Genomic DNA, 18,112 nt, shown 5'->3' with positions numbered 1-18,112 from the left:
AGTGTGAGAGGCAGGGGTGGTTCACTGAGTATTGTAGGAGGCTCAGATGGCCACGGCAGCCGCTCGTGCATAGAATAGACCAAATGGATGGTGTGGAGAGAGACCGGGAGAGGATACCATGGATCAGAACAGGCTCTCACAGTGGTTTAGGGATGAGGGGATAATGGCCTGATTTAGGATGGAGGAGTGACACAGGAGCAAGAGAATGACATGAAGGTTTCAACACTGGTGATGAGGGGACAGTGGTGCAGGATGACCAGGGTTTGGGGGACAGAATGGGCAAGTCAGTTTTATAGAGAAGATGCTGGGTCTGTTGGAGGCGTGAGTCAGATATGGGAGCATCCTGACAGTCATTGGAGATCAGCCACTGGAGCTGGGAGGAGAGACCAGAGCCGTGTTGTCAGCCACCCAGGCGACCCATTTCCCAGGCTTCCTTTCTCTCGGATCTTCCTGCTCTCTGCATATCTTAGAATTTGAATCTTTCTCCTTTTTCATGATTATTTTTATTTTATTTTACTGTCCATCCCAACAGTAATTATGATTAGGCAAACACACATCCTCAAAGACAACTGTAATTTTGGGCCGGTATCAGCGAGGCTGGAGAGAGGAGAGTCAGCATTGGTTGATGTAGAGGCAGGCTTGTCTCTGGCCTTCCACGCTGTAATGGAGGGGAGAGGGAGGAGGGATGATAGCTTAGTTACCAGGACACTCCCCCTGTGCTGCTCCCACACTGTCTCGGAGCAGCCCCTCCTTTTGTCCATCCCAGTCTTGCTGGAACGAGTACCTGACAACTCGGATCGAGCAGAACCTTGTGTTGAATTGCACCTGCCCCATTGCCGACTGCCCCGCCCAGCCCACCGGAGCCTTCATTCGTGCCATCGTCTCTTCGCCAGAGGTCATCTCCAAGGTATCCCCTCTCGGCTGAGAGGCTCCAGTGTAGAGCCAAAGGGGCGTGCCCCAGGGAGTGGGCTGGGGCCTGGAGGTGTGGCATCCTGGAGAGCCATACCCTCACCTCATGGAACCTGCATCTCCACAGTATGAGAAGGCACTCCTGCGTGGCTATGTGGAGAGCTGCTCCAACCTGACATGGTGCACCAACCCCCAGGGCTGTGACCGCATCCTGTGCCGCCAGGGCCTGGGCTCTGGGACCACCTGCTCCAAGTGTGGCTGGGCCTCTTGCTTCAACTGTAGCTTCCCTGAGGTGGGTGACCCACACCGGCCCTGACCCTGAGCAATGGCTCACACTCCTTCCCTGCCTAACACCCCCACCCCCGCCACACACACAGACTGTGACTTGGCCCTCCTCAGCCTCTGCCACCCAGCTGAGCTCTGTCCCTCTTCCTGGAGCCCTCCAAATGTGACCTGTGCCTGCTCCCTCACTCCTGTGTACACCAGCCGTGCTGCCCTCAGGGCTCAGCTGTGTCCCCACTGTGCCCTCTTGGCCTAGGCACACTACCCTGCCAGCTGTGGCCACATGTCTCAGTGGGTCGATGATGGCGGCTACTATGATGGCATGAGCGTGGAGGCGCAGAGCAAGCACCTGGCCAAGCTCATCTCCAAGCGCTGTCCCAGCTGCCAGGCTCCCATCGAGAAGAATGAGGGGTGCCTGCAGTAAGAAGGGGGGTGCTGTGGGGAACCAGAGGGCAAGGGGGAGGGAGGAGGCCTGGCAGAAGAAGGGAGGATTGGGCTTAGCATAAAGCTCAGCAAAAGAGGGCGGTTCCTCAGCTGCCCCTCCTCCATGGTGACTTCCTTGATCACGTTCCTTTCCCACTTGTAAGTCCACACTGACTGGGGGAATTCAAAAGCAGGAGTGCATTCAGCAGGGCTGGGTATGACCAAGGAGACCATTAGAGCAGGAGCAGAGGCCACAGCAGCAGCAGCAGTGCCTCTGGGCCTTAGCATTCCTGGCACGGCCCTGCCCAGAGGCAGGAGTCCCTGACCAGCTAGCTTCCTCCGTAGCATGACCTGCGCCAAATGTAACCATGGATTCTGCTGGCGCTGCCTCAAGTCCTGGAAGCCAAATCACAAAGACTATTACAACTGCTCTGCCATGGTAAGGTGCTGGGCACCAGGGGAGGGCAGTGGCCCAGAGCAGTCAGGGAGGGGTGCTGCTGCCAGGTCCCGGGCAGGCAGGGCTCCCTGTGTAGTGCAGCGTTCTAGCTGTTGGGACAGAGGCTCAGTGCAGGGAAGACAGAGCCACCTGGGCCTGCAGATGCTGGAAAGTCTGTTCACAGGGACCTTCAGCTGTAGAACAGGACTTTTGCACGCCGAGGTGGCTATGGAAAGGCTGGGGAGGGCTGGGCACTCTCAGGAGGCAGCAGGGCAGAGCAGGAAAGAGCAGGGACCCTGCAGGTAGACCCTGGCTCTGCCGCTTAGCGTGTGGCTTTGAGCAAGTCCGTTTACTTCTCAACAGCCTCTGCAAAAGGGGATGAATATGAGCTACCCCACACAGTTATGAGGACTGAAGAAGATAATTGGGGGAGGTATAGAAAGGCCTCCATGAATGCTGGCTTTTCCTCTTATTAACTCCCTCCTGTCCAAACACCCACTAGCCCTCTCAACTTGTCCTCGCTAGGTAAGCAAGGCAGCTCGCCAAGAGAAGCGGTTTCAGGACTATAACGAGAGGTGCACTTTCCATCACCAGGCACGGGTGAGCCGGGAGGAAACAGTGGGTAGATGCCTGCAGAAGCAGGGTGGGGTGGAGGGGGGCTGAAGGGGTAGGGTGCTGACCGGGATGGGGTGCTATTTTGCATCTGACCGGGCGGTGGTGCTGCGCTGCCTGTGCTGGTGCTGATATACCTTCCTGCACAGGAGTTTGCTGTGAACTTGCGGAACCGGGTGTCTGCCATCCATGAAGTGCCCCCGCCCAGATCCTTCACCTTCCTCAATGATGCCTGCCAGGGACTGGAGCAGGCTCGGAAGGTGGTAGCGGGTGGGGGAAGAGGGCAGGGGAGGGGTGTGCCAAGGGGGTCTGGGGGATTGGCTGCTTTAATCAGACTTGCCTGGAGGGAATGAGGAAAGGGCAGGTGGGAGAGCTGATGGGAGCCCCTGCAGGTGCTGGCCTATGCCTGCGTGTACAGCTTCTACAGCCAGGACACGGAGTACATGGACGTGGTGGAGCAGCAGACGGAGAACCTGGAGCTGCACACCAATGCCCTGCAGATCCTCCTGGGTGAGCCGCCCCTGCCGGCCAGGCCCTCCTCCTGCCTCCTCCTCTCTGCTGCACATCCAGTCCCCTCCCAGTCAGGTCAACCCGCACCCCACTTTTCCTCTGTCCTCTTCCTCTTCATTCTTTGTGGCCTTCTCACCGCCTGGCTTTTTTAAAGTTCAAGTCGAAAGCCTACGTCGTAAGGTGCTCAAGGGCATAGATGTTCGTGGCTGTCCGTGCTTTCTGGTCTCTACCCTGCTCCCCTAGGGAGCTTCATGAGTGTCTAGAGCTGCACCTGGCGCTTGGTAGATGTTCCATAGGTGTTTGTTGGAGGAAGGAGTGGATGAGAATGAGAAGGGAGGGAGCCTCTGTGCCTGCCCTCTCTGCAGAGGAGACCCTGCTGCGGTGCAGAGACCTGGCCTCCTCCCTGCGCCTCCTTCGGGCCGACTGCCTCAGCACGGGCATGGAGCTGCTCCGGCGGATCCAGGAGAGGCTGCTTGCCATCCTGCAGCATTCCGCCCAGGTACCCCCCAGACCCCTTCTGCGCCTGCATTCCTCGGAAGTTGTGGTCCTCCTGGCCCAGCACAGCCCCTGCCCTGGGGCAAGTTCAGAAGGAAAGGCAGCAGAGTGGGTGAACGGCTGTCAGGAGACCTGGGCACATGTCCCGGCTCCTGGGCCAACCTGTCTGATGCTGCTGGACCCTATCACTTCACTTTCTGGGAATTCCTACAAATAAAGAGCTTGGCTAGCCCACGTCAAGGGTATTTGGTCAGGTGCCTATCAGAATCACCTGGGGAACATTTCCAGACCCTACTTTCCAGATATGGATTTGAAATCCTAGGAGTGGGCATCAGGGAATTGGGCTTACTGGAGCAAGGGCTCTCCCAGGCTCTCTCCCAGGCTCTAATGCACTGATGCTGAGTCTAAACTGAATCCTGTCCTCAGGTTGCTTACTGACTGGTAAGTCATAAAAAGACATAAATAGATCCTGTAAGCTCCTAAGCACAGGGTGGTGTGCCTCACCCTGGTACCCTGTATCCCTGGAGACCGTCTGAGTTACCTGACATAGGCAGTGGTGTGTGAAGTGCTGCGCTGAGAGGGGAGCAGTCCTAGCAGGAGCCTGGCCCTCACAGAGCATCAGTGGATGGAATGCTGGCTCCAAAGGCCCCATGCCCTCTACTCTCCTACTCCCCAAATTCTTCTGTCTGCTCGCCAGGATTTCCGGGTTGGTCTCCAGAGTCCATCAGTAGAGGCCTGGGAGGCAAAAGGACCCAACGTGCCCGGCAGTCAGTAAGTTGGGTGAGCAAAGCCACGGAGGGGGCAGTGGGACATGGCAGCCTCCTCTGGGCTGAGTGTGGTGGCTCTCCCTAGGCCCCAGGCCTCCTCAGGGCCAGAGGCAGAGGAGGAGGAGGAGGACGATGAGGATGATGTGCCCGAGTGGCAACAGGATGAGTTTGATGAGGAGCTGGACAATGACAGCTTCTCCTACGATGAGTCCGAGAACCTGGACCAAGAGACTTTCTTCTTTGGTGATGAGGAGGAGGATGAAGATGAGGCCTATGACTGAGGGGGCAGATGCAGGAAACACTAGAGCCGCCCCGAGCTGAGGGGGCAGGAGCTGCCCCTGTCGTAGGGAGGAGGATTCCCAGCGTCTGCAGTGCCTCCTCCTGTTGACTGAATAAAGTTAAGTTCTCTTTCTCACACACGTCTCTGGGAGAAGGCTGACAGCTTCACCAGGGGCCAGCCAGTTTCCAGTGCCCTGGCCCACATCCACCCACACCCCTCATCTTTACTGTTACCCTTACTAAGGGTACTGTTTCCTTTAGACCTTAGGACTCTTCTCCTCTAAGAAGGCTCAGAGCAGACTCACTTGACCTAAGCTGATAAAGGGAAGGTTGGCATGGAAAGGGCCAGGTGCAGCCCCAGCCCAGTTCAGAGGAGACAGAGAGAGGGATGGTCACCCCCAGGAGCAGTCTTCCTCCCAACTCTTTTTTTTTTTTTTTTCCTGAGACAGAGTTTTACTTTTGTTACCCAGGCTGGAGTGCAATGGTGTGATCTCAGCTCACTGCATCCTCTGCCTCCCGGGTTCAAGCTATTCTCCTGCCTCAGCCTACTTAGTAGCTGGGATTACTGGCATGCACCACCACGCCCAGCTAATTTTTGTGTTTTTAGTAGAGATGAGGTTTCCCCATGTTGCCAGGCTGGTCTCGACTTCCTGACTTCAGGTGATCCACCTGCCTCGGGCTTCTAAAGTGTTGGGATTACAGGCGTGAGCCACCGCGCCAGGCCTTTTCTCCCAATTCTTAAGTGTTCCTGGGGAGGAGGGGACTTGAGGGCATTAGGAGGTATCCTCCTCTTGGCCTAGAGGTTTCTAAAGCATCTCTCTGTATCTTTTAAGTGAAGTGTGGCGGGAAAGCGTACTGAGGGCCTGCCCCACCCCCATAACTCCCACAGACAGAAAGTTGGGAATTTTTTTTTTTTGAGATGAAGTGTTGCTCTGTCACTCAGGCTGGAGTGCAGTAGCATGATCTCGGCTCACTGCAGCCTCCACCTCCTGGGTTCAAGCAATTCTCAGGCCTCTCAGTCTCCTGAGTAGCTGGGATTACAGGCACGTGTCACCATGCCCAGCTAATTTTTGTATTTTTTGTGGAGATAGGGTTTTGCCATGTTGGCCAGGCTAGTCTTAAACACTTGACCTCAAGTGATCCACCCACCTCAGCCTCCCAAAGTGCTCAGGTTACAGGTGTGAGCTACCACTCCTGGCAGAAAGTTGGGATTTTAACTGTACCTTTTAATTTGCTCCTGGGGCTGAGAGGAAGGAATGGTATTAGAGCAGTGTCTGAGACCGGGTGAGATTCAGTCAAGTGGTTGGGTCAGGGGAGGCAGCCACCTGCCCTGGAGGATCAGCCTCGAAGTATCGATCCAGCAGGACCTCCACCTCTCCCTCCTCATAGTCCCACACCTGGATCCGAGAGCCGTCTGCTGCTCCCCGGATCATGGCCGAAAGCACTGGAAAGGGGAGGGAAAGGTGAAGCTGCCTCCCATCCACACCCTCATAGCTCCCCTCCCCATGCCCTGTTGGGGGAGGTGCAGTGCTCAGAGCCCACCGGGGAAGGAGTTCGGCTGGGTCCACAGAAAGCCAAGAGGGAGGCAGGGGTGCTCACCTCTACCAGACTGCGGGCGGAACAGGCACAGGATCCGCTTGTTGAGGGCCACAGCCTGGCCCAGCTCATAGCCCACACCCAAGGATGGCTGTGTCACTTCTGCCACGACCACTGGGAAGAAAGATGAGAGGGAGGCTCAGCATTGAGGGTGCTTGGGGTTCATAAGGGAGATGACGGTGTAGGTATGGTGAGGAGGGAAATCTGGGAGTCCCTTCTAGGTGTGGAGGCCGGGATGTCCAGGGGAATCCAGCACTTCAGAGGAGTTAGGTGCTGGAAGGAGGGAGTGCCACTCACCGTCCGCCTGCTGCAGCCACGCCAAGTCCCGCTCATGGATAAGCCTGTCACCCCCAGCAGCCTCTTCCCCTGTAGTTGAGGGAAAGCTGGTTGAGGACGTGCCTCATGCTGGCTCCCAGTAACGCCTATGCCCTTGCATGTCCATACCCACCCTGCTTAGGCAGGGCGGGAGCCTTGTGCTGGATAACCTGGCTCAACATGATGATCTCATCAAAGCAGCAAGGAAATGGAATAGCCACAAAAAGAAAAATTCAACCCTGTGTGTGGTGGGATGTGTGATTCAGGCCGAATGAGAACACAGGCAGCACTAACTTTCGATGGGAGTGATTGGGGAAAGGTGCATGGGCACTTGGCCAAAGGTAGGAGAGGCATCCTGGAGCCAGAGGGTAAGGATATTGGGTCCCAGCCTCATTAAATGTTATCTTCCATGGTGAGGCTCAGCCCACCGCATCAGGGCAGGACCACCGGGGAGCTGGTTAGAAGTACAGATTCCAGGGCTGGGCACGGTGGCTCATGCCTGTCATTCTAACAGTTTGGGAGGCTGAGGTGTGTGGATCACTTGATTTCAGGAGTTCAAGACCAGCCTGGCCAACATGGTGAAACCCCATCTCTACTACAAATACAAAAATTAGCCAGGTGTGGTGGTGGGCACCTGTAATCCCAGCTACTTGGGAGTCTGAGACAGGAGAATTGCTTGAACTCAGGAGGCAGAGGTTGCAGTGAGCTAAGATCATGCTACTATACTCCAACCTGGGCAACAGAACAAGACTCCATCTAAAAAAAAAAAAGAAAGTACAGATTTAAGCTAGGTGCGGTGGTTCACGCCTGTAATCCCAGCACTTTGAGGACAAGGCGGGAGGATCACGAGGTCAGGAGTTTAAGACCAGTCTGAGCAACATGGTGAAACTCCATCTCTACTAAAAATAAAAAAAATTAGCTGGGCATGGTGGCAGGTGCCTGTAATCCCAGCTACTCCGGAGGTTGAGGCAGGAGAATTGCTTGAACCCGGGAGGCGGAGGTTGCAGTGAATGGAGATCATGCCACTGCACTCCAGCCTGGGCGACAGAGCAAGACTCCGTCTCGGGGCCAGGGTGTGGGGGGCGCAAGAAGTACAAATTAGAAGGCTTCATCCCAGATGATCGGAACCTGCATTTTTAACAATCTCCCTCAGATGACACTAAAGCCCTGGAGAGCCACCAGGCAGTGTGGCTATACCATGAACTAATGAGCCGTCAGCTTCTGGGTCCTCCACTTCCACGGGCCCTTTCCAAACCATCGGCAATTTTGTATTGTGATTTTTGTCTTTTTAAAGAGGTCTCCCAGAATTGCATGAGGCCCCACAAATTGTGGGTCTGCTCTTGGGTAAGAGGAAGCCACTTAAGGTTTTTTCTGAGCAGAAGCACAAGCATTCAAGGCACAATTTTCAAAGTGGAAGGATCAGCAAGATTCCAGACCAGCACATCAAAGTAGGCTTTGTAGAAATCCAGTCAGACTCAGTGGCTCACGCCTGTAATCCCAGCACTTTGGGAGGCCGAGGCAAGCTGATCACTTGGGCTCAGGAGTTCAAGACCAGCCTGGCCAACATGGCAAAATCCCATCCCTGTAAAAAATACAAAAATTAACCAGGTGTGGTGGCGCACACCTGTAATCCCAGCTACTTGGGAGGCTGAGGTGGGAGGATTGCTCAAGCCCAGGAGGTGGAGGTTGGCAGTGAGCTGAGATTTCACCACTGCACTCTAGCCTGGGTACAGAACAAGACTGTCTCAATAATAATAATAATAATAATAACCCAGCAGCCAGGAGCAGAACACAATAACGGCTTGAAAGAGAACATGAGGCCAGCATGGGGGCTCACACCTATAATCCCAGCACTTTGGGAGGCCTGAGGGGGGAGGATCATTTGAGGCCGGGAGGTTGGGACCAGACTGGGCAACATAGTGATCTCTACAGAAAAATTTTGAAAATTAGCCAGGCATGGTGGTGTGCCCCTGCAGTCCTTGCTAATGGGACGCTGAGGCTGGAGGATAATGAGTCCAGGAGGTCAAGGCTGCAGTGAGCTATGATTGCACCACTGCACTCCACCCTGGGCAACAGAGAGGCCTGGCGTCAACAAAACAAAACAAAAACATGAGAGAGGGTAATAGTGAGAACTGGGGTCAGCAAGATCTAAGAGAGTGCTAATGTCTTCACAGAAAACGGGGAGGCAGGCCCAGGGTGGTGGCTCATGCCTGTAACCCCAGCACTTTGCGAGGCTGAAGTGAGCAGATTACCTGAGGTCAGGAGTTCGAGACAAGCCTGGCCAACATGTTTTCTACTAAAAATAGAAAAAGTAGCTAGGCGTAGTGGCGCGTGCCAGTAGCCCAGCTACTCCGGAGGCTGAGGCAAGAGAACCCGGGAGTGAGCCGAGATCGCGCCACTGCACTCCAGCCTCAGCGACAGAATGAGACACCGTCTCACCAAAAAAAAAAAAAAAAAAAAAAAAAGGTGGCAGTGGGAGGCAGGAGGATACCTTTCGTGTTGGGTGGGGGAAAATATTCATTCCAGCGGGTGAGGTGGGAACTGAGACCAGGCAAAGCAGCCCAATCCACCTTCTTTCTGTTGCACCCTACAAACGCCCTGAAAGCAGCTGAAGACAGAGTTCTCCAAGAAGGAACCAAAGGTCAAAACGATGCCGAGACTGCCTCACACCCGCAGGCTTGCTGGGACCCAGGCAGTCCGAGCCCCGGCCCGTTTCCTTCTCGGGCGGGGGCGCTGGGTGGAACACGGAGGTAGGAGGGCGGGCTCCGGGCGCCGGGAGCTCAGGTGCGGTGGGGACAGGCCGGCCTCCGCCCGCCCAGCCCAGCCTGCTCCCCGTCCGCGTCCCCGCAGCCCGCGTCCCCAGGGCCTCACCACGCTGGCCCAGCTCGGCGGCCGCCACGTGCTCGGTGAGCACGGTCCCGAATCGCTGCAGCCGAGTCACGATCCGCTCATATAGCGCCCGGTCCTCGCGTCCGCCGCGGATGCTCCCGCAGAAGTACAGGGCCGGGCGGGCAGGCTCCCCCGGCTCCCCGCGTTCGCCGCTCCCCCGCGCCCCGGCAGCAGCCATTCCCCAGCCGTCCGCGCTCTCCCGCGCCAGGGGGCTCCAGCCAGCGGCCACGTGACCCCGCCCCGCCCAGCGCAGAGCGGAGCTGCTGAGTCCACACCTGTGGAATGGGGACGGCGAACTGGGAAGATCCAGCCGGGACCCACGTGGGAACGCACCCCTCCCGGATTTGACGTTCAGGTGCCTAACACGCACCTTAAATTGACCTTGTCCAGGCAGAACTCTAGGGCTTCCCCTCTTCACCCGCTTCTAACACCTCCTCCCCGCCCGCCGTCTTTCCCAGCTGCATCCTCCCAGCTGCTCAGGCTCACGTGGATCGTTCCCCTTCTCTCAAACTCTGCGTCTCATTCATTGGCAACTCGTGTGGATTCCTCTTTCCAAATCTGACAACCACCTACAGGGCCACTACCCTGGTCTAAGCCTCCTCCCGGCCCTCCACAGCTTCCTAACAAGTCTCTCTCGTGGTGATGTTGTACCCCAGCGAGCTAAGGAATGCGCCACTCTCCGAGATTAAATTATGAGTCCTTTATTGAGCCGGCGACCGAGAGGTGGCTAATGCCCAAAATTCTCTCGGCACCTAAGAAAAAGTTAGGTGGTCTTTTATACCCTAGTTTTAAAAGAGAGGGGGAACCTAACTGAAGCGATTTTTTCACAAAAGCAGAGTAAGCAAAAAGTTAAAAGATAAACTGACACATGAGAAATAAAATAGTGCCAGGTGCGCGGGGTAAAGTTGTCACGGACATACAACTTGTAGATAATGGGCGCTCACTGCACCTGCATTCCCAGGCTCTGCTGGTACCACTTAACTCGGCCTCTTATTAACAAATGCATTCCTGGGTGCCCAGTGTCAGCCTTCCCCAGCTTCATACTATAGTTACCTACTTAACGGTGAGAGAATAACTAAAATGAAGAAGCTAAGATGGAGTCTGTCCTGCTTAAGAAGCTAACAGAAGGCCTGAACAGCTTTTAGTCTGAGAAAGAGAGTTTTAGCTGGCAAAAAGCAGGTTATCACAGTGAGCTGCCCAAAGTCAGACAGAACCAGGTCCACGCACTTTGCATCTGCCCACAAGGTCGGATTTTTACTGATGCTATTTGAATCAGGAAAGCTAGGCGCTACGTGGAGTTCCCAAGAAGCCAGTTCTCCTTAGGAGCCCCCCACTCGTTCACTCAAGGTAGTCAGAGCCGTGAGCACGCAGGCTAGAGCCACTCGCAGGTCAGACTGTATTGCAAACCATACGTAGTAGTGTATGTAAGGATATACATGTTACGGCTTAAAATTTCACATCAAACCCAGGAACATTTAATATCAAGAGAAAAAGGGTTAACTAACCAGTCCAAGAAGAGTGCTGTGGACAGAGTCCTGGCCTGACTGGGATGGTCGTCAAGGGCTTGCAAGGAAGAGTCCTTGATCTGGGCAGAGCCTTCGGAGGCAGATGCCAGGTGCTGGTCACCAGTGACAGCAAGACTCGGTCTGTTAAGGTGGCCGTGTCTAGCTGCTGTCCCACTCATTTGATGGCCCTCGAGTCCTCTAATGAGGACTTGTAGTAAAGGGTGATGCCCTCATCTGGTTGGGTTTTGTCTCTATTGGTTAGGTGAATGTCTGGACCCTGTTGGCTTGATGCCTTTTGAAAGGTAAGATGGAGTCTTTTTAAAATTAATAAATTAACTTATGTATTTATCATTTTTTGACAAGGTCTCCGTTGCCCATACTGGAATGCAGAGAGAGGCATGATCATCACTCACTGCAGCCTCAAACTCAAGGCTCAAGGAATCCTCCCACCTCAGCTTCCCGAGTAGCTAGCACTACAGGCACTCACCATTATGCCAAGCTAATTTAAAAAAAAAAAAAAAAAAGACATGCTGTAGAGACAAGGTCTCCCTGTGTTTCCAGGGCTGGTCTCAAAAATCCTAGGCCCAAGCAATTCCCCTTCCTCAGCCTACCAAAGTAAAGGGATTACGGGCATGAGCGAATGTACCCAGGAATGGAGTCTTTTTCTAAGATGGAATTACTTATGTCAAAGGTTCTGTATGCATCCCCCTCCTTCCCTACTACAGTCTGCTCTCCACTCAGCAGCTAGGGTGATCTAGGTCATGACGCTCCTCTGCTCAAAACCCTCCGATGGTTCCCATCTCACTTGCAGTAAAAAACGGTAAACCCCACAGTAGCTCACAAGGCTCCAGATGATCCTGTCATTCTCTTACCTCCCTAACTCCGGCTCCTATGACTTTCACTTCTCTGCCACCTCACTGGCTTCCTGGCTGTTACTTAAGCACATCAGCCATGCCCTTCCCTCAGAGTCTTTGCATTTGCTGTTCCCTGTTTTGGGAACCCTGTTCTCCCAGGTAGCTTCCTGGCTCACTCCTCGTTTCCTTCAAGTCTTCGTTCACACTTCACCTTCTCTGACTACCCTATACAATGTGGCAGCCCTTCATCCCCCAGTACTCTCTATCAGCCTTCCCTACCTTGCATTTTCTCCTTCTCATGCACCATATAACTTATTAATTTTGTTGCATGTTTTTCTATACCCAGTAGAATATTGTTTACTGCTGTATTCCTGGTGTCTTTCTCTCTCTCTCTTTCCCCTCCCTCCCTTCCTTCCTTCTGTCCTTCCTTCCTTCCTTCCTTTCTTTCTTCTTTTTTTTTTTTGACAGAGTCTTTCTCTGACACCCAGGCTGGAGTGCAGTGGGCAATCTCGTCTCACTGCAACCTCCGCCTCCCAGGTTCAAGCGATTCCCCTGCCTCAACCTCCCTAGCAGCTGGGGCTACAGGCATGTGCCACCATACCCAGCTAATTTTTTGTGTTTTAGTAGAGATAGGGTTTCACCATGTTGGCCAGGATGTTCTTGATCTCCTGACCTCGTGATCCGCCTGCCTCGGCCTCCTAAAGTGCTGGGATTACAGGCGTGAGCCACTGTGCCCAGCCTCCTCTCTTTCTTTCTTTCTCTCTCTCTCTATTTCTTTCCCTCCCTCCATCCCTCCCTCCATCCCTCCATCCCTCCCTCCATCCCTCCCTCCCTCCTTCCCTTCTGTGGGAAGTAGAAATGTTCCTTTTTAAAGTTTCCTTTCTTGTGAAAGAATAAGTGTACTAGTAGCTCTTTGTTAAACCCTATCCTATGTAGCTGTTAGATATGCGATGCTTACAGGCACGTAGTACATTCTATGTCTTTGTACTTTAACCAAGATATCTGTGCTGGACATGCTCACAGGCATGTCCCAGCTCTCCACTGCTTTTACCTGTTTAGAAAAGTTTTAAGTTGTTTTTAACCAATTGGGTTTTAGTTTAGATTGTGAGTTCTGGCTCCAGCCAACGGAGATCAGACACAGCAGAAAGGACAACCCCAAATTCGTAAAGAATAAATTTGTGCATTTTCCTTTGTTCATTGTACTCTCGTGGCACAATGGCTAGTGAGGGTACCCTTCCTGCAGTCCAGGAAGTAAAAATTGCATTGCTGAAAGATCCTTTGTCTCAGTGCTAATTTTTCTATACAGCATTAAGCATCTATTTCCAACATCTATTTCCAGCACTTCCTTCTTCCTTCTTTCCTTTCTTCCTTTTTCTTTCATTTTCTTTCTTGAAAGACAGTGTCTTGCTCTGTCACCCAGGCTGGAGTGCAATGTCACGGTCACAGCTCACTGCAGCCTCAAACTGTTGGACTCAAGCAATCCTCCCTCCTCATCCTCCCAAATAGCTGGGACTACAGGCGAGTGCCACCATGCCTGGCAAAGTTTTTGTAGAGATGGGGTCTCACTAAGTTGCCCAGGCTTATCTTAAACTCCTGGGCTCAAGTGATCCTCCCACTTCAGCCTCCCCAAGTACCGGGATGACAGTTGTGAGCCACTGTGCCCAGCCTAGTTTCTAGAACTACGCCTGGCACATAAGAAACATTTATTAAATATTCGTTGAATGAATGAGTGGTTTAAATGAGAGGATGAATTTGACAGCACTTCGTAGTCTGCTCAGCCCTGTAGTGAGTAGGCCGACAGAGGTGGTATCTTCAGGGAGACAGGCAGGCACTCATTGCTCACCCGTACTGATTTCACCCTCATTCTATTATGACAATCACAAATATATGAGAAAACATTCAAATGGAACAAGAGACTGTGTAGTGGAAAGCAAGTCCTGAGACCCCAGCTCCATTCCCCAGAGGAAAGCACCATCAGTGTTTTCTTCCGTATTCTTCCTGAAAGATAACTATTAAAATACTGAAGTATACAGGCCGGGCGTGGTGGCTCACACCTGTAACCCCAGCACTTTGGGAGGCTGAGGTGGGTGGATCACAAGGTAAGGAGTTGAAGACCAGCCTGGCCAACATAGTGAAAGCCTGTCTCTACTAAAAATACAAAAATTAGCTGGGCATGGTGGTACGTGCCTGTAGTCCCAGCTACTTGGGAGGCTGAGGCAAGAGACTCGGTTGAACCCAGGAGGTGGAGGTTGCAGTGAGCCGAGATTGCGTCACTGCACTCCAGCTTGGGCAACAGAGTGAGACTGACTCAAAAAAAGAAAAAACAAAAATACTGAAGTATGTGATTGCAGAGAAAATGCAACAATATATATATTTTTAATGCTAAGATACAAAAGGGAGACACAGATTTCAGAGTATTTCTGCCTACTTCTGGGCCCAGCTATGTATACACGGACCATAGGGCAAACATGAAGACACAGCTGCGCACCTGTGACCCCCCAAGGGGTGCCCCCCTCCCACACACACACGCTCACACACGCGCACACACACGCACGAACATGCACACACAGATTAGGAAGGAGGCCTTATGTGCCAGTGGGCTTGACAGGCAACCTCCCCAGCACTCATTATCCCCACTCACACCTTCCCTCCTGTTCCCCCCAGAGACAGGGAACACACGTGCACAGACACACACACACCATTTTGTTTCTGCCTCTGTATCTTATAAGTAAATAAATAAACACATAAACCAGCCAGCCCCCATCTCTTCAGCGGCCACACCTCTGCTCTGGCTGGCGTCTCTTTTCTACTTCAGGCTGAAAGGATGTTTTGAGTAGAAGAGCAAACGTGTAGAAGGGACATTTTGTGTTTCTCCAGATGGGAGACAAGCCATTGAGACTGGTTCTAATCCACTGTCAGTTGGGTGAGGATTCAGAGCTGCATGGCTTGCAGCCCAGACCTTCTGGCTCAATGCAGAGAGGCCCAAGTTGGAGGGACGGGGCACTAAGTGATGGGATGGGGGAATGAGGGCAGTGGGGAGCCTAGCGAGGCAAATTGATGGGGAAATATCTCACCACGTGACAGGAGGCCAGTTTTTTTTTTTTTTTTTTTTTTTGAGATTGAGTCTCACTCTGTCACCCAGGCTGGAGTGCAGTGGTGTGATCTTAGCTCATGGCAACCTCTGCCTCCTGGATTCAAGCTATTCTCCTGCGTCAGCCTCCCAAGTAGCTGGGACTATAAGTGCATATCACCATGCCTGGCTAATTTTTGTATTTTTAGTAGATTCAGGGTTTCACCATATTGGCCAGGCTGGTCTCGAACTCCTGACCTCAGGCCACCTTGGCCTCCCGAAGTGCTGGGATGACAGGCATGAGCCACCACGCCTGGCCCCAGAAAGCCATTCTGGGTTCTGTTACTATATCTGTGATCTTGGTCGGGTCACTTAACCCCTCTGAGCCTGTTTCCTCATCTGTAAAATTGGTAAGAAATGTTATCCTGCCCTACTCACCTGGTTTGAGTATGGTGCAATGAAGTATGTGAAGGCACATTGGAAATATAGGCCGGGTGTGGTGGCTCACACCTGTAATCCCAGCACTTTGGGAGGTTGAGGCAGGTGGATCACTTGAGGTCAGGAGTTTGAGACCAGCCTAACCAATATGGTGAAACTCCATCTCTACTAAAAATACAAAAAATTAGCTAGGTGTGGTGGCGGGCACCTGCAATCCCATCTACTTGGAGGCTGAGGCAGGAAAATCACTTGAAGCTGGCAGGCGGAGGTTGCAGTGAACCAAGATTGTGTCACTGCACTCCAGCCTGGGCGACAAGAGCGAAACTCCGTCTTAAAAAAAAAAAAAAGAAAAGAAAAGAAAACACAAAGTGCTCAGGAGTTTTTAGGGCAGTGAAATTACCCTGTATGATTCTATAATGGTGAGTACATGTCATTATATATTTATCCAAACCCATAGACAAATATACATGTTGTGGGAACTCTCTGTATCTTCTTTTTTTTTTCCAAGACAGAGTCTTGCTCTGTCACTCAGGCTGGGGTGCAGTGGCTGATCTCAGCTCACTGCAACCTCCTGGGTTCAAGCGATTCTCCTGCCTCAGCCTCCCTAGTAGCTGGGATTACAGGCATGTGCCACCACACCTGGTGAGCCACTGTGCCCGGCCCTCTCTGTACCTTCTGCTCAGTATTGCTGTGAACCTAAAACTGGTCTAAAAACTAAAGTCTATTTAAAAATAAAGTGCTTGGCTGGGCACGGTAGCTCATGCCTATAATCCCAACACTTTGGGAGGCCAAGGCAGGTGGATCACCTGAGGTCAGGAGTTCGAGACCAGCATGGCCAACATGGTGAAACCCCGTCTCTACCAAAAATACGAAAATGAGCTGGGTGTGGTGGTGGGTGCCTGTAATTCCAGCTACTCGGGAGACTGAGGCATGAGAATTGCCTGAACCCAGGAGGTGGAGGTTACAGTGAGCCGAGATCATGCCACTGTACTCCAGCCTGGGTGACAGAGTGAGACTCCATTTATATTTAAAAACAAAAATAAAAAATAAAGTTCTATACAAATGTAAGTCATTGTTCAATTAAACAAAAATTGTTTTTATTATGAAAAATGTCAAGTTTATATACTGGCATAGAGAATAGTGAAAGACTACATATCATATGATTCTATTTGACATGTCCAAGAAAGGTATACGTGGGGAAACAGAAAGCTGACCCGTTGTTGCCTAGGGCTGGGGGTGGGAGTGGGAGTTGCCTGCAGAGGGCCCAGGAAACATTTTGGGAGTGACAGAAAGGTGTTTTTTTTTAGACAGGGTTTCACTCTGTCACTGGAGGCTAGAGTGCAGTGGCACCGTCACAGCTTACTACAGCCTCAACCCCCCGGGCTCAAGTGATCCTCCCACCTCAGCCTCCAAAGTAGCTGGGACTACAGGCAGGTGCCACCACACCTGGCCAATTTTTCTCAGCAGGCTTGAACTGCTTCTTTGAGTTTGCCCATTATATATCCTTCACATGAGTTGAATTCAGGCAATATTTGTCCTTCTGTGACAGGCTTATTTCCCTATAATGTCCTCCAGGGTTAATTCATGTCTGATTTCAAAATATATTATAAAGCTACAGTAAGTCGGGCACCATGGCTCATGCCTGTAATCACAGCACTTTGGGAGGCTGAGGTGAGAGGATTGATTGAGCCCAGGAGTTTGAGGTGAGCCTGGGTAAAAAGCAAGACCCTGCTTCTACAAAAAATGTAAAAAATTAGCTGGATGTGGTGGCACTACGTGTGTGCATGTGTGTGTGTGTGTGTCTCTGTGTGTGTATAATGGAATTTTTTTTCTGCTCTTTTGAAGATGTTTTATTTTACATGAAGTTACTGTGAAAGGGGAAAAAAACAAATAGAAAAGTTTAATATATTTTATGTTTTCACATTATACTTTTTAAATAAAGTTAAACGTTTGATATGCTTCCTACTTCTCTTGATTAGTTAGCACTGACAACTGAACTTCAAATGGTTAGCGATTCTACCAGGTCGTCATCAGTCCATTCTTCCTCCTCACGTTTGTATAGTGTCATTTCTTCATGAGGCTCAAGAAAGACTGGGTCATTCGGAAGAAACTTCCCGTTGGCCACCGCTTTGCATCTGAACTTCTGGTTGACATCGGCCCGCAGTCTTGCCAGCTGCTCTTCTCCGGAGAAAGTCCAGTGCCGCTTCTGGCTACTACTGTGGTACATTGTGGAATCGTGACCGGGTGCAGACGGCCTGCAGCAATGCGTGGCATAAAGCAGCCGTCTTTCTAGACAGTTTTTAAACAGAAAGAAATCCTGCCATTTGCAACAGTAAAGCTGTTTTTAATAAAGCAAACTATAAAGTAGAGAAAATAGCATGAAATTTAATTACTATCAATTTATGGCCTGTCTTGTTTCATCTATATTCATAATAAATTCCCTACTGTACTATTTTGATGCAAATTTCAGACTACATTATTTCATTTATAAATATTTTTATATATGTCTCTAAAAGATAACTCTTTTTCACTAAAAATGTAACCAATAGTGTGGTGGCTCATGCCTGTAATCCTAGCACTTTGAGAGGCCAAAGTGGGAGGACTGCTTGAGGCCAAGAGTTGAAGATCAACCCGGCCAACATATAGAGATCCCGTCTTATTAGGAACTAAAATATTATTATCATATCATAGCTAAAAAATTTAACAAAATTTTCTTAATATCAAATATTCAA

At 51.6% G+C, this 18,112-nt stretch overlaps 2 protein-coding genes across 12 annotated transcripts in view; one reads left to right on the top strand and one right to left on the bottom strand.

Annotated features, from left to right (window-relative positions):
* The window catches only part of CUL9 (cullin 9), a 42,616-nt gene extending 37,767 nt beyond the window's left edge, over nt 1–4,849 (top strand). For 6 of the 10 annotated variants that reach the window (XM_064361031.1, XM_064361027.1, XM_064361029.1 and 3 more), the window contains 8 exons: nt 767–907; nt 1,037–1,201; nt 1,448–1,611; nt 1,960–2,058; nt 2,581–2,650; nt 2,812–2,922; nt 3,081–3,172; nt 3,538–4,436. In XM_064361031.1, the coding sequence (XP_064217101.1) occupies nt 767–907; nt 1,037–1,201; nt 1,448–1,611; nt 1,960–2,058; nt 2,581–2,650; nt 2,812–2,922; nt 3,081–3,172; nt 3,538–4,063 (1,368 nt within the window). In that variant the 3' untranslated portion in view covers nt 4,064–4,436. Of the gene's footprint in view, nt 1–744; nt 908–1,036; nt 1,202–1,447; nt 1,612–1,959; nt 2,059–2,580; nt 2,651–2,811; nt 2,923–3,054; nt 3,173–3,537; nt 4,439–4,519 lie in introns of those variants that run through there. The other 4 variants (XM_064361034.1, XM_064361026.1, XM_064361030.1 and 1 more) reach the window with 3 other exon arrangements.
* On the bottom strand, nt 332–9,716 carry DNPH1 (2'-deoxynucleoside 5'-phosphate N-hydrolase 1). Of its 2 annotated transcripts, XR_010336724.1 has the most exons (5): nt 9,496–9,716; nt 6,607–6,675; nt 6,313–6,423; nt 5,937–6,157; nt 332–658 (listed from the first exon to the last, which is right to left on the bottom strand). XR_010336724.1 is itself a non-coding variant. In XM_012448697.3 (4 exons), exons 1-4 carry the CDS (start codon nt 9,689–9,691, stop codon nt 6,009–6,011), a joined length of 525 nt encoding a protein of 174 aa, XP_012304120.1. In that variant the 5' UTR covers nt 9,692–9,716; the 3' UTR covers nt 5,919–6,008. The 2 variants fall into 2 exon arrangements, 1 of the variants encoding a protein (XP_012304120.1); XM_012448697.3 differs by lacking the exon at nt 332–658 and having other exon boundaries at nt 5,919–6,157.
* Between the last annotated feature and the right edge of the window lie 8,396 nt (nt 9,717–18,112).

Source organism: Aotus nancymaae, unplaced genomic scaffold, assembly GCF_030222135.1.
Source record: "Aotus nancymaae isolate 86718 unplaced genomic scaffold, 86718_ANA_hifiasm-v0.15.2.pri h1tg000040l, whole genome shotgun sequence".
In the NCBI taxonomy this organism is placed as follows: Eukaryota; Metazoa; Chordata; class Mammalia; order Primates; family Aotidae; genus Aotus; species Aotus nancymaae.
Note: the sequence above shows the minus strand (reverse complement) of the source record. Positions and strands in the feature narration are given on the sequence as shown.